The sequence below is a fragment of the Neophocaena asiaeorientalis genome, unplaced genomic scaffold (genome assembly GCF_003031525.2).
Source record: "Neophocaena asiaeorientalis asiaeorientalis breed wild unplaced genomic scaffold, Neophocaena_asiaeorientalis_V1.1 scaffold202, whole genome shotgun sequence".
NCBI lineage: Eukaryota > Metazoa > Chordata > Mammalia > Artiodactyla > Phocoenidae > Neophocaena > Neophocaena asiaeorientalis.
The window spans coordinates 385,753-404,728 of record NW_020172627.1 but is presented as its reverse complement, the minus strand read 5'-3'; the positions used below and the strand labels follow the sequence as shown (position 1 = coordinate 404,728).

General features: G+C 45.4%; 1 protein-coding gene across 1 annotated transcript in view; it reads left to right on the top strand.

Moving 5' to 3' along the window:
* The window catches only part of LOC112395727 (FERM and PDZ domain-containing protein 2-like), an 86,991-nt gene that overhangs the window by 61,547 nt on the left and 6,468 nt on the right, over nt 1–18,976 (top strand). Inside the window, exons 16-22 of the mRNA XM_024739081.1 lie at nt 5,202–5,349; nt 7,169–7,177; nt 9,623–9,833; nt 14,863–14,963; nt 16,877–16,969; nt 17,613–17,720; nt 17,813–17,929. Of these exons, the coding sequence (XP_024594849.1) occupies nt 5,202–5,349; nt 7,169–7,177; nt 9,623–9,833; nt 14,863–14,963; nt 16,877–16,969; nt 17,613–17,720; nt 17,813–17,929 (787 nt within the window). The remainder of the gene's footprint in view (nt 1–5,201; nt 5,350–7,168; nt 7,178–9,622; nt 9,834–14,862; nt 14,964–16,876; nt 16,970–17,612; nt 17,721–17,812; nt 17,930–18,976) is intronic.

Genomic DNA, 18,976 nt, shown 5'->3' with positions numbered 1-18,976 from the left:
TCAGGTTCACAAAACAAACTTAGTAGCTTAAAAACACCCTTGTCACTAATTAGAATTTTCATGTTGATGACCAGTCTCTTCCTCAGCATAAATATCCTTTTTTTTATGGAAAAGTCATCATGGGAAGTAATGTCATCAGCTGCTTGCCACAAACCAGGCGTCTTACACAGAAAATGACTGGACTCTTCACACTTCTGCAAACACAAAATGGGAACTCCATGAACAATACGAGAATGAGCTCAGGAAGCTGGTTCCAAATCTGCTTAATTAATAGTGGAAGCCGGAACGCTCCAGACAATTACAGACATGTATTTTGTCAGCCTGGAGAGAAGTAGCAACGGAAATAGAGGAAAATGCCATTTTTCAATGGATATGATTTGTAGGTGCATTGGCAGCCCATCTATGACAGAGACATCAATTCAGAAGATTATTCAGTCGAGAAAGCATTCATTGTGTAATGATGAACCTTCCCATGTTAGTAACTGTTCTTGGGTATTAGCAGTAGTTAAAATGTCTGGAGAGAAATGCCTGAAATCTTGGAGAATACAGGCTTTGTAGGGCTCTCTTCAAGAACAAGGACACAAAGTTCCAAACACAAACAAGATTATTATTTTTTTTTTGTGGTACGCGGGCTTCTCACTGTTGTGGCCTCTCCCGTTGCAGAACACAGGCTCCGGACGCACAGGCTCAGCGGCCATGGCTCACGGGCCCAGTTGCTCCGCGGCATGTGGGATCTTCCCGGACGGGGACACGAACCCGTGTCCCCTGCATCGGCAGGCGGACTCTCAACCACTGTGCCACCAGGGAAGCCCACACAAACAAGATTTTAAAGGGAATGTTCATTTAGAATGAGAAAAGAAATCACCACAACCTGTGAATTAAAAAAAAAAACTTGAACAACTACTGCAAAACCACAAAAGCAAAAAAGTAATATTCTTCTTGATGAACTCCCTGATAAACACTATAATTCTTTTGTTTTCCTTTCAAATTTTTGGTGGCATACCCTCTGATTACTTTTCCATAGGATGATACTTTTGTAATATTTTCTCTACAGAGAAGAGAAATCTAATGTAGTCTTTCTTCTAGCATGGCTGATTGAAAGTTGTTTTTATTGTTGATGAGATGCATAAAACATGCAGCTTTGCGGCAGAGACATATTTGCTCTTTGAAGTGCCTCTGTAGGTTTCTAAATGCTATCAACACAGGAAAATCAAATACATTCCATATTGTGTGATTCCTATCAAAAAAAGAGAAAATTGTGTGCTGTACTTACAAGGCAGTATATACAATTATAAAGTATATCCCTGATAGGATAAAACTTCCACTTCATTAGGTGTTTTTGATAATTAAATTACAGGTTTTCATTTCATTTCTGATAATTGAAAATATGTCCCTCAGACTGGCCTTTGGCTCTGTGTATTTTATTTATTTATATGCATCTTTATTGGAGTATAATTGCTTCACAATGCTGTGTTAGTTTCTGTCGTACAACAAAGTGAATCAGCCATATGCCTACGTATATCCCCATATCCTCTCCCTCTTGAGCCTCTCTCCCACCCTCCCTATCCCATCCCTCTAGGTTGTCGCACAGCATGGAGCTGATCTCCCTGTGTTATGCAGCTGCTTCCCACTAGCTAACTATTTTACATTCGGTAGTGTATATATGTCGATGCTTCTCTCACTTCGCCCCAGCTTCCCCATCCCCACCCCATGTCCTCAAGTCCATTCTGTATGTCTGCATCTTTATTCCTGCCTTGCCACTGGGTTCATCAGTACCATTTAAAAATTTTTTAGATTCCATATATACACGTTAGCATACGGTATTTGTTTTTCTCTTTCTGACTTACTTCACTCTGTATACAGACTCTAGGTCCATCCACCTCACTAAAAATAACTCAGTTTCATTTCTTTTAATGGCTGAGTAATATTCCATTGTATGTATATGCTACACCTTCTTTATCCACTCATCTGTCGATGGACACTTAGGTTGCTTCCATGTCCTGGCTATTGTAAATAGAGCTGCAATGAACATTGTAGTACATGACTCTCTTCTGAATTATGGTTTTCTCAGGGTATATGCCCAGTGGTGGGATTGCTGGGTCATATGGTAGTTCTAGTTTTAGTTTTTTAAGGGACCTCCACACTGTTCTCCATAGTGGCTGTATCAATTTACATTTCCACCAACAGTGCAGGAGGGTTCCCTTTTCACCACACCCTCTCCAGCATTTACTGTTTGTAGATTTTTTGATAATGGCCATTCTGACTGGTGTGAGGTGATACCTTATTGTAGTTTTGATTTGCATTTCTCTAATGATTAGTGATGTTGAGCATCCTTTCATGTGCCTCTTGGCCATCTGTATGTCTTTTTTGGTGAAATGTCTACTTAGGTCTTCTGCCCATTTTTTAATTGGGTTGTTTGTTTTTTTTGATATTGTGGCTCTGTGTATTTTAAACCTTGTTCCCCTCCAGTGCTGACACCGCATACTTCTGGGGCTGGGTACTGTAGGGCACAGTCAATTTCACATGGCCACTGGCCCTATATCTTTATGCTGAGACTTTGGGTGAGTCGGTCCAATGGAAGGAGTATTCTGGGATGGTTGGCAATAAACTACTGCAGAAGAGACTGCAAACCACATAAATAAATCCCACTAAATCTACACTAAATATAGCCCTATCTCAACTTCTCCTTAGTGAGATCTGCTTCCCCACCATGCAACGTGACCTATGGTGAGAAAAGTGAGACTGAGTTGCGGTGGAAAGAAGAGTCAGTGGTCTTAACAGATTGTAGAGAAAGCATCTTACTTTCCACGTTTTACAAGAACACAAGAAAATATGCTGGGTCCCTCCCAGGAAACGGCCTTCCCAAGTAGAGGCCTGGGATTTCAACTTCCTTAGCTTCAGGGCACATCCGCTTGTGTCTGGAAGAATCTTATTATTCTGCAAAGATGTATCAAACCAAACAAAGAAACCAGGCTGTGAAGGAACAGCGGCAACAATAAAACTATTGGGGATGAAATATTTGAAATAGTAAAACCATGCTTAGAAACAAACATGATGTTACAGAAGCACCAAGTATTTTTGTTCTGCAACAGCAGGGATGTAAATACATTTTTCATGTTTGCGCTGAAAACCCTGGGATTCAAGTTATACATCATCTTATTCGTAGAGCAGCTTGCCTGTGTGCACGTTGGCCTACAGATATGAATTTCCCATTAAATGATGTTATCAAAATGGAAAAAAATCCAAACCGCTAAGGTCAAGACTGTTTTCAGCTCCATGCCAAGAAATGAGATCGAAATTCCACCCTCTGGGACACCTTAGGGCGCTGGGGTCCAAAAGGATGAGACCTTGCCAAGAGTTTATGAGCTCAAAGAAAGAAGTAGCACATGTGTGTGAACAATTCTCTTTTTTCAGATTTGTTCAAGAACAGTTATTTAATTTTTTTTTTTTTTTTTTGGCTGCGTTGAGTCTTTGCTGCTGCACACGGGCTTTCTCTTTTTGTGGCCAATGGGAGCTACTCTTCGTTGCGGTGCATGGGCTTCTCATTGCAGTGGCTTCTCTTGTTGCGGAGCATGGGCTCTAGGTGCGCGAGCTTCAGTAGTTGTGGCTCACGGGCCCTAGAGAGCAGGCTCAGTAGTTGTGGCGCACAGGCTTAGTGGCTCCGCAGCATGTGGGATCTTCCCAGACCAGGGATTGAACTCGTTTCCCCTGCATTGGCAGGTGGATTCTTAACCACTGTGCCACCGAAGTCCCAAGTTATTCAATTTTAAAAAATGACTTATCTAAAATGTTTAATACCTGAGTGGTCAGGACTGTATGAAAACATATCAACGCATACTGAAAAAGTAGATGGATTCTAAGCAAATATTCAACTTTGCAAAAGTGTGAATAAAATGATTAGCTAGCGGAATTTAGACATGATTATAATTTGAATACTAAGGAAGAATTAGTAAGGCTAGTAGGACAGCATCTATGAATGTTTGAGAAAACACATCATACAAAAAAAATACTAGGTATAGTATAGTTCAGTTGGATTCAGAATCCATTCACATTAGTATAGGTTCAACATTACATTTATTAATATAAGTAAAGGGTATTTAGAGAATGCTCAAATTGTCTGAAATTAGGTTAGTGATAAAAAGGAGTTAGAGGAAAAGCAATGAATAGTTATCTGTCTTTTGTTAATATCTGACTGTGTGAATGGAATTTCTTAGGAATGGTGACTATCGTGAATTAAAAGGAATCAGCATTAAAGAGGTTCAGGAGTTTCAGGGAGCCCTTTCAAGCACAAACCCTGTATTTATAAAGTTATCTTTATAGGAGCAAGCTCAAGGTTCTTACTGAAGTATCTAGAATAGAGATATTATTTGGAAGTTATATATAAATTCATATCTAATATAATCTCTATTACTTTGTTTTTTATTGTTCTTAGAATTTTATATTGCAAAAATTTACGGATGTTTTTCCAGGAAGCTCCATATAGATAACCCCGTATAGATAATCCTCTCCAGTTTATCACAGTGAGCTGTACAAATATTATCACTTTGTGCATGGACCTTGAAGGTATAAATGTAGGGAAGCGTTTCTTGGTGATGTGACCTCAGTTCCTGCTGCATTCCGAGGAGTCTCCATCTGCTTCCTCATCTGTAGAATAAGGATAATGATGGGACCTCCCTCATTCTATAGCTTCGAGGATGAAATGAATTAATACACAGGAAGGATTTAGCACAGAGCCTGGCACATAATAGCACGAAACATGCGCATACAGATGTGCTTTTATCATTTCTATAATGATGCAAGCCGAGATTTTGCCTTCAATTTCTGGGCGTTTGGACAATGCAAACTATAGGTGTATTTAATGGCCTTTCACAATGCACTGCTTGCTGAGGGCCAAGCCTGTACTGAACGCATTTCATATTCTTTTCACCTGGCACACTCCTTGGCAGATAGCAATTGCCCAATAAAGAAACATTTGATTTACGAATTAAGGAAAAAATAAAAAGAGGGGTTGTCTTTAATCTAAGAAAGAATATTGGGCCACAGTCAGACATCCACACACTTCCGGATACCTAGTACATTGGTATCCAACCGACGGCTCCAGCATTTGGCTACTTTCTGGACAGTTGTGCTTCAATGGATAGGTAAGAACGATCAAACGATATATCAAACGATATATTAAAGTCTGTGCTTGCTTCCCTCAGCGAAAGAAGTTCATCATCACAGGCAGCATCACTGGGAAAAAGCACATGTTTTTCACCGATTCAGCCAAGACCTGTAAATATTTACTGGGCCTCTGCTGCGCCCAGCATGGATTTAACGCTCGGATGAGCTCTCCCGGAGTTACAACTGGTGAGTAGACACCATCTTCTCAACCTAGAGATATTTGGCTTTGAGTTTGCTGTTGATCTCTCACCATTATTTCCTATTCATTTATAAGAGGGCACAATATAATACAGTGGTTTCACCCTTCATACTCAGAGTGGTCTCTGCATGTGCGTCACCTGAGAGCTTGCGAGGGATGTAGAACCTCAGGCCCCTGAATCAGAATCTACATTCGAAAAAGAACCCAGGTGATCTGGATGCAGATGAAAGTTTGGGAACTCCAGGCTTGGAATGTGGAGCCTGGAGTTCAACAGACTCAGAGAGGTGCCACTTACTAGCTGCGTGACTTTGGACCGCTCACTTGCCCTCTCTGAGCCTTGGTGTCCTCAGTTGAGCAACTGGCCGTCCGGCAGGTTTGCGCTGTGCTCCAACAGGACAGTGTGTGTGCTGTCTGTAGCTCATCTAGAATGAGTGTCTGGCGTTCATGGCTCCATGTGACTAGTAATGGCAGCTCCTGCTTGTGGGGGGTTTTGTTAGGTGTCAGTCAATTCACAGGGGAGCTGTGTCACTGGCTCCTGCAGTCCTGGGATGGGGGATCAACTAGGAACCAAAATTGCTGAGCATTCAGACGTAGAACCAAATACAGAAAACAAACGTGGCATATTATTTGCAGCGAAACCAAATAAATATTTCTTTGAAATTGCAGAGTAGCATTTCCACTTCAGACGTAGAACCAAATACAGAAAACAAACGTGGCATATTATTTGCAGCGAAACCAAATTATAAATATTTCTTTGAAATTGCAGAGTAGCATTTCCATGATATTTCCAGGGAATTGGAGGTAATGAATGTAAATTAGTCATGTCTTACCTGCTGGGATACAGTGTGAAACATCATCAATATCAATTTTATTGCCTGATATCAGTGAACATAAAATATTTATAAAGACTCCTTGGGCTTACTAGCAAAATTAGTCCTTCTAAGCCTGTTTCGCTCATAATATGCTATTTTCTCAAACTGCAAATTCTACCGTCATAGGAGTTTGGGGGAATCTAACATTTGTGTGGCCTCCACCTACAATGCTGTTCCTGCCTCCTTCCAGGCTCAGACCACCAAGATAAGCCTCATTCTCCAAGAATAAGTTCAAGGACAACCTCCTCCTTGAAGTTCCTCCCGATTGACTGCCCCCGTACTCCCTTCCCAGGTGGAGTTGACTACTCCCTCTCTTGTGCAGACTCCGTCTTCTCACCTGTAATGTTCTGCCCCTTTTATTTGTGGATGTGTCTGCCTCCAGTTTGCAGTGGGCTGGGAGCTCCTGGAGGGCAGGGACAGTGTCCCCGTACCTTTACGGTTCCAGCATGGAACAGAGGTGTGTCAAGTGGGAGATGGTTACTACATGTTTTTTTGAATGAATGCATGGATGGATGATTAGTGTGGAAATACAATCATTTACTTAATCATTCCTCTAGATTTTAAGTTTGCTTTTCATTTTCCAATAACATGAATAATATTGCAGTAAACATCATTGGAAGAAAATTTTTCTGTATTGTGTATTATTTCTTTAAGGTAGATTTCAGTTCGATTTGGGGTACAAAGGTTGGGGCATTTTTAGGGCCCTTCCTGTTTTCCTGAGTGCCATTCCCATGTCCAGTATCATTGTGCCTGTTTTATTGCATCCTTGCTGGAATAGATATTATCATGTTTATCTTTGTTCATTTATGGGGAGAAATGATTTCTCAGTGTTGTTTCATTTGGCATTTCTTTGATTGTTAAGAAGTTGGACATTTTCCAAATGTTTCTTAGTCATTCTTCTGTGAAGTGTCTAAACAAGCATATTACTCTATAGTTATATTTGGTTCCCTGGGGAGAGAGAAAAATCAACAAGCTTTTACACGTGCATAAATTCAGGGCTAAATCAGGCAGGATCTGTCAGCATCGCAGAGTGGGACCACAGGCCTTCACTCAGCCCTTTCAGATGCATAGCAGGGGGCTGCAGGGATGCCGGTGGGCCTTCCATGAGCTTGTGGCTATGAGACTCTGCAGATCTGCAGTGGCTGCCCAGGATCCTGCCCTGGTTCCCTTTACCTTTTCCTTGGCTCTTGTACTCTTGAAACTCTGTTAAATAACCTTGGCTTCAGCCTTGCCATCTAGACTGATTTGGATATTTGTCAGCTACTTTCCTGGTGCCACAGTTAGGCTGTGAGTTCCCTGCCCCCGCCCTCCACCAGTGGACAGAAACCATTCGCTCTGCTTGACGTGTCAGTGGCATTGGGACATTCTTGGTATCCCTTCCTTCCATTCCTGAAAGGTTATCAACTCTTGGCTCTCCTACCTACCAATCAATCCTTCCTGCACCATTTGTCCAGCCAATTGAACCCCACTAAGCTAAGGTCTAATAATGATAACAGCACTTCCCACCAACCCCACCAGCCCCAGGAACCCCCCTGCTTCATGCTGAATGCCTGATGCTAAGTGTTAGACATCCAGACTCTCATTCCCTGACCTCACTGTGTGATCTGTCCTGTTAACAGAGCATCCTCCCCAGTGCCCTGTTGTTCTCCAGCTTCTTGCGGGGAAAAAGCCCTGCTCAGGACCCAGGGCTGTGATGCTCTCATTCATCTGCTACCTTCTGGGAGCCCTCCTCCCCCAGGGGGCAGCCCCTTCTTCCTGCACCTCCAACCTCTATATGAAGGCTCCCTTGAAACCCATTAAACTTCTCTGAGCCTCTCCCTGTCACCACTTTCTTTCCGTGAAATGTCCCCCTGGGGGTATTAATACACCACAATTAAAGCTAAGATCACTATCCCTTTAGACCTTAGCGATCAGAGGGCCGGGCATGCTTCAGATGAATCTCCTGTGCTACTGTTTGTATCTCCATGTCCTCTATACGTCCATTTTCTGGCGTGGACTGTGGAGTCAGCCGAGTGTGAGTCCTGCCCTACCGCCTACAAGCCCTGGGACCTTGAGCAAATTGTAAACTCTCTCTTAGCCTCACTTTACCTTATCTATAAAATGGGTATAATAATATCTACCCCCACAGGGTTATTGTGAGGATTAAATGTGACAATGCAGATAACATGCTTACCACTGGGCCTGGCATGTAACAAGCATGCAGGATGTGTGAACTGCTGGTGTGGATGTTACAGTCACTGCTGCTATGTGTCTGAGCGGGTCCAAGCTCTGGAGTCGGATACTGGACAATTTCTGCAAAAGCTGCAGGTCATATTCACATTGCTTTTAGTCCTCCTTTCTTCCTTGCCTACTGTATGTGAATGATGGTACCTAATGCCTCCTAGACACAGAACGTTCTCAAAAAGTGTTTTTTAAAGTCTACCTTTTTCAGTGGGCACAGTCCCGACAATGAACCAGGCACCATTGCAGGAAAGGGGGGCTGTCTGCTTGAGGAAATAAATGCTCATGGGCATGCTATCAGTGAAGGCATTTCACTGTGCTTTAGATACGCACACACACACAAACACACGTACAACTGGAGCCATACAAACGCCGTGTGCCCGAGCATTCTTTCCTTCTTGGTTTTAACAGGGAACAGATGGTTGGAACACAGTCATCATTTACTTTTTTCAAAATACAAACTGGGCTTTGTGTAAATCCTAGTTAATTCAAGGAATCTATCTATCAAATCCAGTTTCCTACGAATGACGTGAAGAGTGAAGTGGTGAGAACCACTCACATTCCTGGGCTCATTAGAATCATTTATTACCTCTTTCTGCAGGAAGGGAGGAAGGGAAGTGTGAAAGCTGGGAGACAACACATCTGATCCGTATTCATATTTCAGAAAATCGGATCTTAAATATTATTACCAAGGAAACTAAGCCGTGTAGAGATGAAAGATTACATTCCACAGGGCAGAGCGTAATCTTGGGAGCTCAGGTAGTTTGCAGACCTATTTGTTAAAACAACGTTTGGAGGATGGTTTGTAAAGGCAGCAAGCAGAGCGGATGACAGCGGTTAATTTTATACAAGGCTCTGCTGGCGCTGTGACACTGCCGTGAACCATGGCTCCAAGGCCTGTCAGCTGCCAGGGGGTGGAGGGCATCTTGTTTCCTCCTTCCTGTGTGTCTGAGTTTTCTTTCCTTAGTCAGTGTTAATTAGGCAGACATGGCATTCTCAGGGCTAATCATAGAAGCTCCACGAGCTAGCATGAGGAAAAATAGGCCCCTCCATGCAGACAAAGAAAAGCCGGGACAGAGCCTGGGGCCTGTGATGTGTGGCTGCCACAAGAGCGATGGGGCCAGCATCATTCTTGTATTTATGTTTATCTGTTTCTCCCACATTGCAGACTATGAAAAGTGTGTGCAAATGGCCAGTCTGAGTCTTGCACACCTGGCCCAGTCCAAGCCGCTCACTTGGATCCAGAGACTGTCGTGCTCAGAAAATGCGCTGTTTGTACCCGGGCTGGAGGGTGCGGCAGGAGGCCTGCTACCCACGTCACTGGATAACTTCACTGTGGACACCAGCAAGGGGACCAGGGCGCAAGGGCTCAGAGGCAGGTGGGTTTGACATATCTGTTCTGTGGGCCCAAAGCATCATGTACTCGGTGCTCTGGAGTAATCCATACGTGAAGACGTTGTTTAAAGGATGTCAAATGTCTAAGGGGAGTATGCATTCATTGGGTAATTATCAACTAAATCCACGGAGATTTCCCGAAGGGCAGCTGTGGGCCAGATCTATGCTAGACACGGGACAGACATCCCGTCTCCCTGCTGCGTTGCTCTATCTTTTGGTGGAGAAAGAGCTAGGTGATGCTACAAAATTGAAGGGGACAAAATAAACAAGTTGCGATAGGCTATTTAGCCAGGTACTGTTCTAGGCACTGTACCCGTCAACTACATTAGCCCTCGCAACCCTGTGAAGTACTTTCTGTTCTCTCCCAGCGTGAGACTTGAACACACACAGCTGGCCCTGGAGTCTGTACTCCTAAGCTCTACATTGCCGATGCGTTCTCTTTTGATGGATTGCTTGCGATTTAATTTGCAAGGGAAAATAATGAGCTCATCAACACAACTTCACATTATAACATAATGATCCACAAATTTTAAAATAGCCTCGAAGTTGGATTGCACTTACATTACCAGTTCTATAAATAGCACAGATTCACAAGCAGCACAGGACCAATGAAGGGGGCTGTGGGAGGGAGCTGTTTTTTGGAATGAGTTATACATCTGCTTCAGCAAGAGGGTATGGGTGATTGATTTGAATGGCAATGCATATATTATATCTTAAAGTAATTCTTAGAAAATTACTGCTCCAGATCTTGTTGATGCAAATATGCATCTCCACGCACTGCAAACTAACTCCATAATGATGAAGCAGAACTATGTATTATTGTTACCGCGTAACAAACAACTCCAAAGCATAGTGACTTAAAACAACATGCATTTTGTTATTCTGTTTCACGATTTTCTGGGTTACAAATTTAGGCAGGGCTTGGCTGGGCGATTCTTCTGCTTCTCTTGAGGGTACTCATCAGGACTGGTCTGGAGGCTCCAGGACTGTGTTGTACATGTGCCCAGGCCCTCAGTGGGGATGGCTGGGATGGTGAGCTCAGCTGGGCCCTTCTCAATCCCAGTGTGGTCTCAGGCCCTTCTCCATGTGGTGCCTCCATGTGGAAGGTAGTGAGGCTTCTACACGGCAGCTCAGGGCTCCAAGGGCCCAAGGCGAGCTGCCAGTCTCCTGAAAGGCTGGGCCTGGAGCTGGCACATGGTCACTTCTGCCATACTCTCTTGGTCAAAGTAGTCACGTGTCAGCACAGATTCAGGGGCAGCAGAAACAGACCCCACCTCCTGATGTAGGAGTGTCAAAGCATATGTGGCCATCTTTAATCCGTCATTCAAACTGATAGCACTTTATAGCATTTTATAGATTAAAAGCCTGAAGAAGCCATGACTAGCTCAAGGCCACCTTGAGAATGTGTTGACTGCAAAGCACCCTTCCAGTGACCTGCCAGTGGGCACGCACAGGAGGGGATTGGCAGCACTGCATGGCAGCCAGCCTTCTCAACAGGAAGCTGAATTGGAGTCCTCAGCAATCTCTGGTTCTCCTCTAATTTTAGTTTATGAATGCCTGACTTTCACAACCCTTAGTAACTCACGTCAGAGGTTATGGGTCACCTTCCATGAAAAGGGAAATCTAGGGTCTCTGGCCATCTGGAAGGTCCCCAGAAGCACAGCCCAAGACAATGACTTGGGTGCAGGTGGTTTTTGTGGAGGTGATGCCGAGAAGCAGGAGTGAGTAGGGTAAGTGAGACAGGGGAGGAGGGAAAGTGAAAAGAAAGGGGGCAGTGTCATCAAGATAGCTGCTGTGGGCAGCCAGGGCTTAATGCCGTGAGAAGTGCACAGAAGTCCTCCCAGAATTGTCTGAAGGACCAGGGAGCGGCCACTTGTGCACCAGCTCCCATCCCGCGCTGGTGCAAGCTTGTCTGTGGGAGGTATGAACTCTCCTATACCGTTGGGCAAGGTGGGGGGATAGAGGGGGTGTGTGAGATGCCCAAGACGCTCAAGAAGCTCTAGGGCAGAAGGAGGACCGTATCTGAGGCTAGATCAGCACGAGCTGAGGCTGAGCTCAGGTGGCACTGCCCACCACTGCTCTGGCCGGTCTGAGGTGGGACAAGGGCTGCATCCATCCGGCTCTGTCATCCCTGTGCACTGATGAGAAGTGCATCATCCTTGCTGTGGCTGGTGCAAAGATCAGCCAGCCCAGGGTCCCCTTCAGGCAGAGCGCTGGAACGAGCCCAATGCTGTGGAAATCCACCTACACCTACTCAGCTGTCTGCTGCGTGTGGTGTTGTGCTAGTTGTTTGTAACACCCGTGCCTCTCTTTCCTCATTTGTCTAGTGGTGGGAGCAGTGATGCCCACCCCACTGGGTGGCTGTGGGAATTAAATGGTGTTATAGAACCCTGAAGATGGGATGAGTCTGTGATGAGTGTCCTAATGTTGGTGCCCTTCCCCTAGTCTCTAGGGGAGAAGGTAGGAACACAAACCCTCTTAAAGGGGATAGAATGGTTAAATGTTTAAGGCAGACACAGATACAGCTTTATCGCTTCCCCGAGAGTGAGGTGATTTCCAGATAAGGGGACAGAGGAGGGCTGCATGGGGGAAGTGACAGCGAGTCTTGACCAACCATGGGTTTGGGCACAGTGAGAAGGAGGGGAGATAGGCAGGAATGCCATGAGCGAAGGCCCAGTTCCTCTTGCTACAAAAATTGGTTGAGTGTCTGCTGTGTGCCATCCCCGAGCTGTGCACTGAGGACTCAGCAGTGGGCAGGACGGACACAGCCCCTGCCTCATGGCGCTCACAGAGGTGACAAGCAGAGGGCCCGTGTGGCAGGAGCAGGTGGTGCTGCTGACCAGCGGGCCAGAGCCAGGACGGGAAGGATGGGACGGCATGCAGACACTGACACACAAGAGATAGGACCCGCTTCCCAGTGTCGAGCCTGAGCAGCTGTGTGCTCAGCACTGCTTAGAACGGGGATGCCATCAGGGTGCCAACCCTGACATACAATCCCTGCCCCACGTACTTCATGGCACCTTTTCTGTGAGCCTTTCCTGACTGCCCTGGCCAGCACCACTGGCTCGCCTTCAAGCAGCTGCCCCCAGGGCTCCTCCACCCCGACATCCACATGCATCTGTCTGTCCTGTAAACGGGGAACTTCCAGAGAACAGTGACGTGCCTGTCTCCTCCTCAGCTCTGAGGCCAGCATGCGGAGACTTTCAGTAAATGGCATTATTTTCTTTAGGTTTGCATTTTTAAAAGCTTATTTTAATTGTGGTAAAATATACATAACATAAAATTCACCCTTTTAACCATTTTTAAGTGGACAGCGGCGTACTGTTAAGTATATTCACATTGGTGCAGCCAGAATTCTTCTCATCTTGCCAAACTGAACCTATGACCATTAAAAGACAAGTCCCCATCCCCACTCCCTGAGACCCTGGTAACCATCATTCTACTTTCTGTTTCTATGAATTTGACTACTTTAAGGACCTCACTCTACCATACAAGTGGAATCACACAGTGTTAGTCTCTTTGTGATTTGCAGTAGATGCTGCTTTTTATCCTTTTTAAACAATAGACTTGCACGTGTGACTTGGATCACATGGGCAGTGGCAGCCTAAGGCAGAAAATCCCTTCCTTTCTCCAGAGGCCCTCCCTTGTGGCCTTTCTTGGCCCCTCTGGGTCTGCTGGGATATCTCCTTCTTTGAAACCCAGGAGTGCTCTGCCAAAGCCTCTCCCTGGGCACTTAGGTCAGCTCTAGATGGCATGAAAGGCACCCATCCTGCAACTCGCAGTGGGCTGGGAGCTCCCAGAAGGCAGAGCCCATGTCTGATTCACCTTTACCCTCAGTCCCTTGCCAGCCCGGGGCCTGACTTCTAGTCGGATCTCAGTCAACTTGGGCTGAACTTGCTGAAATACACAGTATAAACAGGAGCTGAGTTGGAGTGAGGCCTTCTCCCTAATCTCTGAAGAGCAGCCCTGCGCTTGTCCCTCGCCCTGCATCTGCCTTCTCTCCCCCATCGCTCCTCTTCTTCCCTTTCTAGGTCTGGCCCCTTGAACAGCGCCAGGCTCTGTGCCCGGAGCACCGGGCATCACTGATCCCAGGTTGCAGTGAGAGGTGTGGTGGCAGCACCCATCCCTGCCTTGGGCCGGCTGCCTAAAGCAGTGGGGCAGGTGTGGGCTCCCTGAGGTTGGGGCCAACCTGGGTGATGAAGGGCTGATGGATCTGTTCAGATGGTTGACCTCCTGGCCTTCCTTCTTCAGATGAGGCCCAGTGCTGGCTTTTTCCAGGACTCTAAGTCCTGTGGCTTTGCCTCTGTTCTTTCTGCTCACTCTCTACTTTGTTCATCCCTGGATGTAGCTTATCTTGAGCAGAGCTGACCCTGTGGGTCAGGCAGGGTCCCCACTTAATTCATTATTCTTCTAGGGCCTAGAACATCCTTTGTTTGCTAGAATGCTGGCTCGGCAAAGCCAACTGAATGCCTGCATGAAAGATTCTTGTTTTCAGCTCAGTATTACTAGGGGGTAGCAAACTCCAGTATCTGCAAGGATCAAGCAGGTAAGTTACTGTGTGAAGCCCTCAGTGGAGGTGCTGGAACATCACAGTGGAGGTGTTGGAACATGGCTGGCCCAGCTGAAAAAGCAAACAACAGAAAAATCAGGACCCACTAAAAGCATGAGTACTTTATACCTACTACCTCATTTTGGGGCCATCACAAGTCTAGGAAATAGGAATATTCTTATTTTCTGGTTAAGGAAATGGAGGTTTGGAAGGGCTGCTTATTCAACTCAAAGGAGAGATAGTGGGAGGTTCATAGGGGGCCTGGGTGACTCTAGGGTCCCCTCTAAGATAGAAAGCCCCCAAAGCCATTCTTTCCAGTGTACTTCTGATAACCAGATCGGCCCTTGATGGGGTCTGTCTATGTATCTGTTGACCAATGAGCATGGTCCCACCACCCACACTCAGAATGGCAGGAAGTTGCCTTCTAGGGGCATCTTACCTCATCTTGTTGACTTTCCCTGCAGGCCCTGCCCTGGCCACGAGCAGCTGGAGCACATCTGTTTGACCCAGAAGCCAACGACTTGTGACCCTCTCTCTGGACGGCCTGCTCAGAGCGCGCACACAGGTACGGGCCAAGCCGTGGGCTTGGGGTAAAGGAAACCTTACACGTGACTCTTGCTTTCAATCTTTTGCCACTACTTCATTTTGCTTCCTCAATAATGTTCACAATCTTTTTGCTTTTCCATTAATCTCAAAACTACTTATGTAGAAGGTGAAAGATTTATTCGATCTGAAGAGAAACCAGAGTATTCTGTCATACACAGTGAAGTAAGTCAGAAAGAGAAAAACAAATACCGTATGCTAACACATATATATGGAATCTAAAAAAAAAAAAAAAAGGCCCTGAAGAACATAAGGGCAGGACAGGAATAAAGACGCAGACGTAGAGAATGGACTTGATGACACGGGGAGGGGAAGGGTAAGCTGGGACAAAGTGAGAGAGTGGCATGAACATATATACACTACCAAATGTAAAATAGATAGCTAGTGGGAAACAGCTGCATAGCACAGGGAGATCAGCTCGGTGCTTTTTGACCACCTAGAGGGGTGGGATAGGGAGGGTAGGAGGGAGGGAGACACAAGAGGGAGGAGATATGGGGATACATGTATGTGTATAGCTGATTCACTTTGTTATACAGCAGAAACTAACACACCATTGTAAAGCAATTATACTCCAATAAAGATGTTAAAAAAAGAACAAAACTACTTATGGTTGGGAAAAGCCCATGATGTCCACCTTTGGCTTGGGCTGAGCACATAGATTCTAAATGTGTTAGCACTGGTGAAGATTCCCAGCGCTCGAGTCCAGCGTGAAGAATACCTGCTGTGGAGGGGCGTGGCTGGAAAAACGTATCATTCATTTTCTTTACAACTCTTCATATGGGCCCAGAATATCATCTCCCACTACTCACCAGAAAACATATACAGGGCAGGCGGCATTCCCCTCTGTCATATATCCTCCAGGCAGGTCCCCATTGGGACATAAAGACAAGGAGATTCCTGAGCTAGAGAAGATATTTATATTTGATGAGCGTTAAGCCTGGGATTGGATCTGGAATACCACCAGGTGGCTCTTTACCATGAACTGTGTGCAGGTCCCACCATGGTCCGTTGGGGGAGGGAGCGATGTGGAAAACGCTGGAGGGTGGGTCACTCTTTGGGGATTTTTCCACGTGCTCTGTGGTCAACACTGGATTGCCCGTCAGGGCTCTGCCTTGGGTCCCCTCCAAGACCCAAGCTGGGGGAACCCTGCTCTGGGCTGCAGGGCCATATCACCCCCTACTGTTAGGGGCCCAAGACGGGAAGGCTTTGCTGGCTCATCTCTGTGCTCCAACTTTAGTTTCAGTTTTCACTGCCAGCAAGGTCACCTCTGCTCAGATTCTGTCTTGTCCCAAGACCAATGCAGAAAAAAGAATAGCTGTAGTAAGTCATGCAGAGCAAGCACCATGGCCCACCTACCTTTGCCTCTGCCCTTGATGAGCCAACACTGACCTGGTGAGGGTCAGAAGTATGTGTTCACAGATGAACTTTTCTACAAAATAGAAACAGACTCACAGACGTAGAGAACAGACTTGTGGTTGCCAAGGGGGAGGGGGCTGGGAGAAGGATGGATTGGGAGTTTGGGATTAGCAGATGCAAACTATTATATATAGGATGGATAAACAGCAAGGTCCTATTGTATAGCACAGGGAACTATATTCAATATCCTGTGATAAACCATAATGGAAAAGAATATGAAAAGAATGTATATATATGTATAACTGAACCACTTTGCTGTATAGCAGGAATTAACACAACATTGTAGATAACCGTACTTCAGTAAAATAAATTTTAAAAACTTATTTAAAAAAAGAGTATGTGTTCAGCCATCCATGCCCAGCATTGTGCGTGTGTGTGAAATAGTGTTCATACCTTTTGTGTTAGGTCTCTGATAATTTGGGGGAAAAGCACAATGTGGGGCTTTGTTTCCACTTCCAGGGCCACAAAATAAGAGGAGAAGGAGCTTTACAGCCGAACCAGATCGAGAAATTGTGCACGTGGCACTGAGCCGGGATCCACGCCGTGGTTTTGGTAAGAGGGCTCCTGGCAGGGGGGACCCAGTCTTTCCGTCTGGGCAGAGGGGAGGTGTGTGCCATCTTCCCTTTAGACTTTTCTACTCCGTTTTCCTGCCTGTCCTCTCCCAATTTGACTTTTTCAGTGATCACTTCTTTTTCTTCCCTTTAAATGTCCCTAACCAGCAATGGGATGTTGGGGTCAAAGTTTCCTTTTAGGCCTGATCAGGTTTTGGGGTGCAGATCTTGAAAATCTAAGTATAAGATAGAAAAAGGCTTTTCCGTCTAATACCACGTAATAACCTTTCTCTAGCATATTTAGATTCTTAGGGATGGGGAAGAGTAGTCAATCTTTTTCACCTCTTACTATTTACCACATTCGAAGACCCTTAAGAAGAGAAGGGTTACTTGATTAAAAATCATCTTTTTTTTCCGATCTGATTATGTATGGGAACAATAATACATAATGTTCCTAGCTGTAGTTGTGCTTATGAATGCGGGACAATCCACTTTTCTCCATCTGTCATGGCAGAGTAGAAAGAGCTGTTGGTACAAATATCAGCATTGCTACTTAGTAGCTGTGTGATCTCAAGCAAATAACCTAACCTCTCTGAGCTGCAAAATCATTAAGTATCATCTTCTTTCATATAATTGGATTATAGGTTTTGTCATCAATGAGGGAGAAGATGTAGGCAAAGTTGATCCTGGCATCTTTATATCTTCTATTATACCTGGGGGACCAGCTGAAAAAGCTAAAAAGATCAAACCAGGTATGTCATTTTTGATTGCCAGAGATGCTGCTTTAAGGAACTGCTCTTTCTCATTTCCTTGATGGGATTATTGAGATGTCTTATGTTTCCAGGAGGGCAGATATTAGCCTTGAATCACATCAGTCTGGAGGGCTTCACATTCGACATGGCTGTTAGAATGATTCAGAATTCTCCTGACAACATAGAATTAATCATTTCTCAGTCAAAAGGTATGTCTTAACCCCCTTTCAGAAGCTGGAGAGCCTCCTTTATTTTTAAGGAGTACATTTTTACAAACAGAGTACTGGGGCTTTAAGTCCGTGTAGGTCTTTTGTATTACCTCTCTCGTGATAGTGGCTTTGGCACAAATCAATAAACTCTGCAATTTCAGGGGCAGAATGGGTTCTACCATTGCTTGTCCTGCTGAATGGGAGAAGCCTGCTCTAGTTCTTTATTAGATGCAGCTATTGTGTGTTTTTCTGCCACTCTTCTCGCATGACAGGGAGGATACTCTTTCTATCAGCCAAGTCCTTATTGAAAGTGGCTACTGCAGTAATTCTACATATTTGGGGCTTAGTCGTGGAATCCGGTGGGAAGGAGACAGGGGGCTGTTCTCGAAGCTGAAGTGCATAACATGCGTTCTGTTCTAATTTGGTTAAGACTCAGCATGTTAGAGATCAACCCAAAGAGTAAAGGTTGTGTTTTTTTTTTAAAGATGATTTTATTCGTCCTTTAGATAGCTATCCAACAATTGCCTGTACTGAAGGATAAGATGACTCTGTTTATCTGGGTCAGGTTTGGGGTGGTAATGGGGGGATGTTAATATCCCTTTCCCTCCCAGTTACCCGGGCTCACCACAGCATTTTGGTTGGGTGATCCTGCCATTTCCAGAAGACTGCCTACAAAGCCAGGCCCACACTCTAGGAGCTTTGTACAACCTCCTCTCATGTACAGAAATGCTTCATGTCACACCAGCCAGCATTTTCTGGTCCTAAATACAGTCACCCCGTTGGCCTTGGCCTCTGAAAACCACATGCCCTGTCTCACTCTTGCACATGGACACACCATCACCAGGTGGCTTTCCAGGTGCTGCATCTGCCCTTCGTCCAGAAGCTGTGGGGGGATGGGGGCTGGCAAAGCTGGGGCCTTAGCCATGCGCCTTTCATCCTGTGCTTGGACCTGACCCAGGGGCTAGCCCGGCCCTTCCACAGCACCTGCCCCAACACACTGCTCTGTTGGATTTCCTACACTGTCACTGTTCTTCCCACAATGTTTTA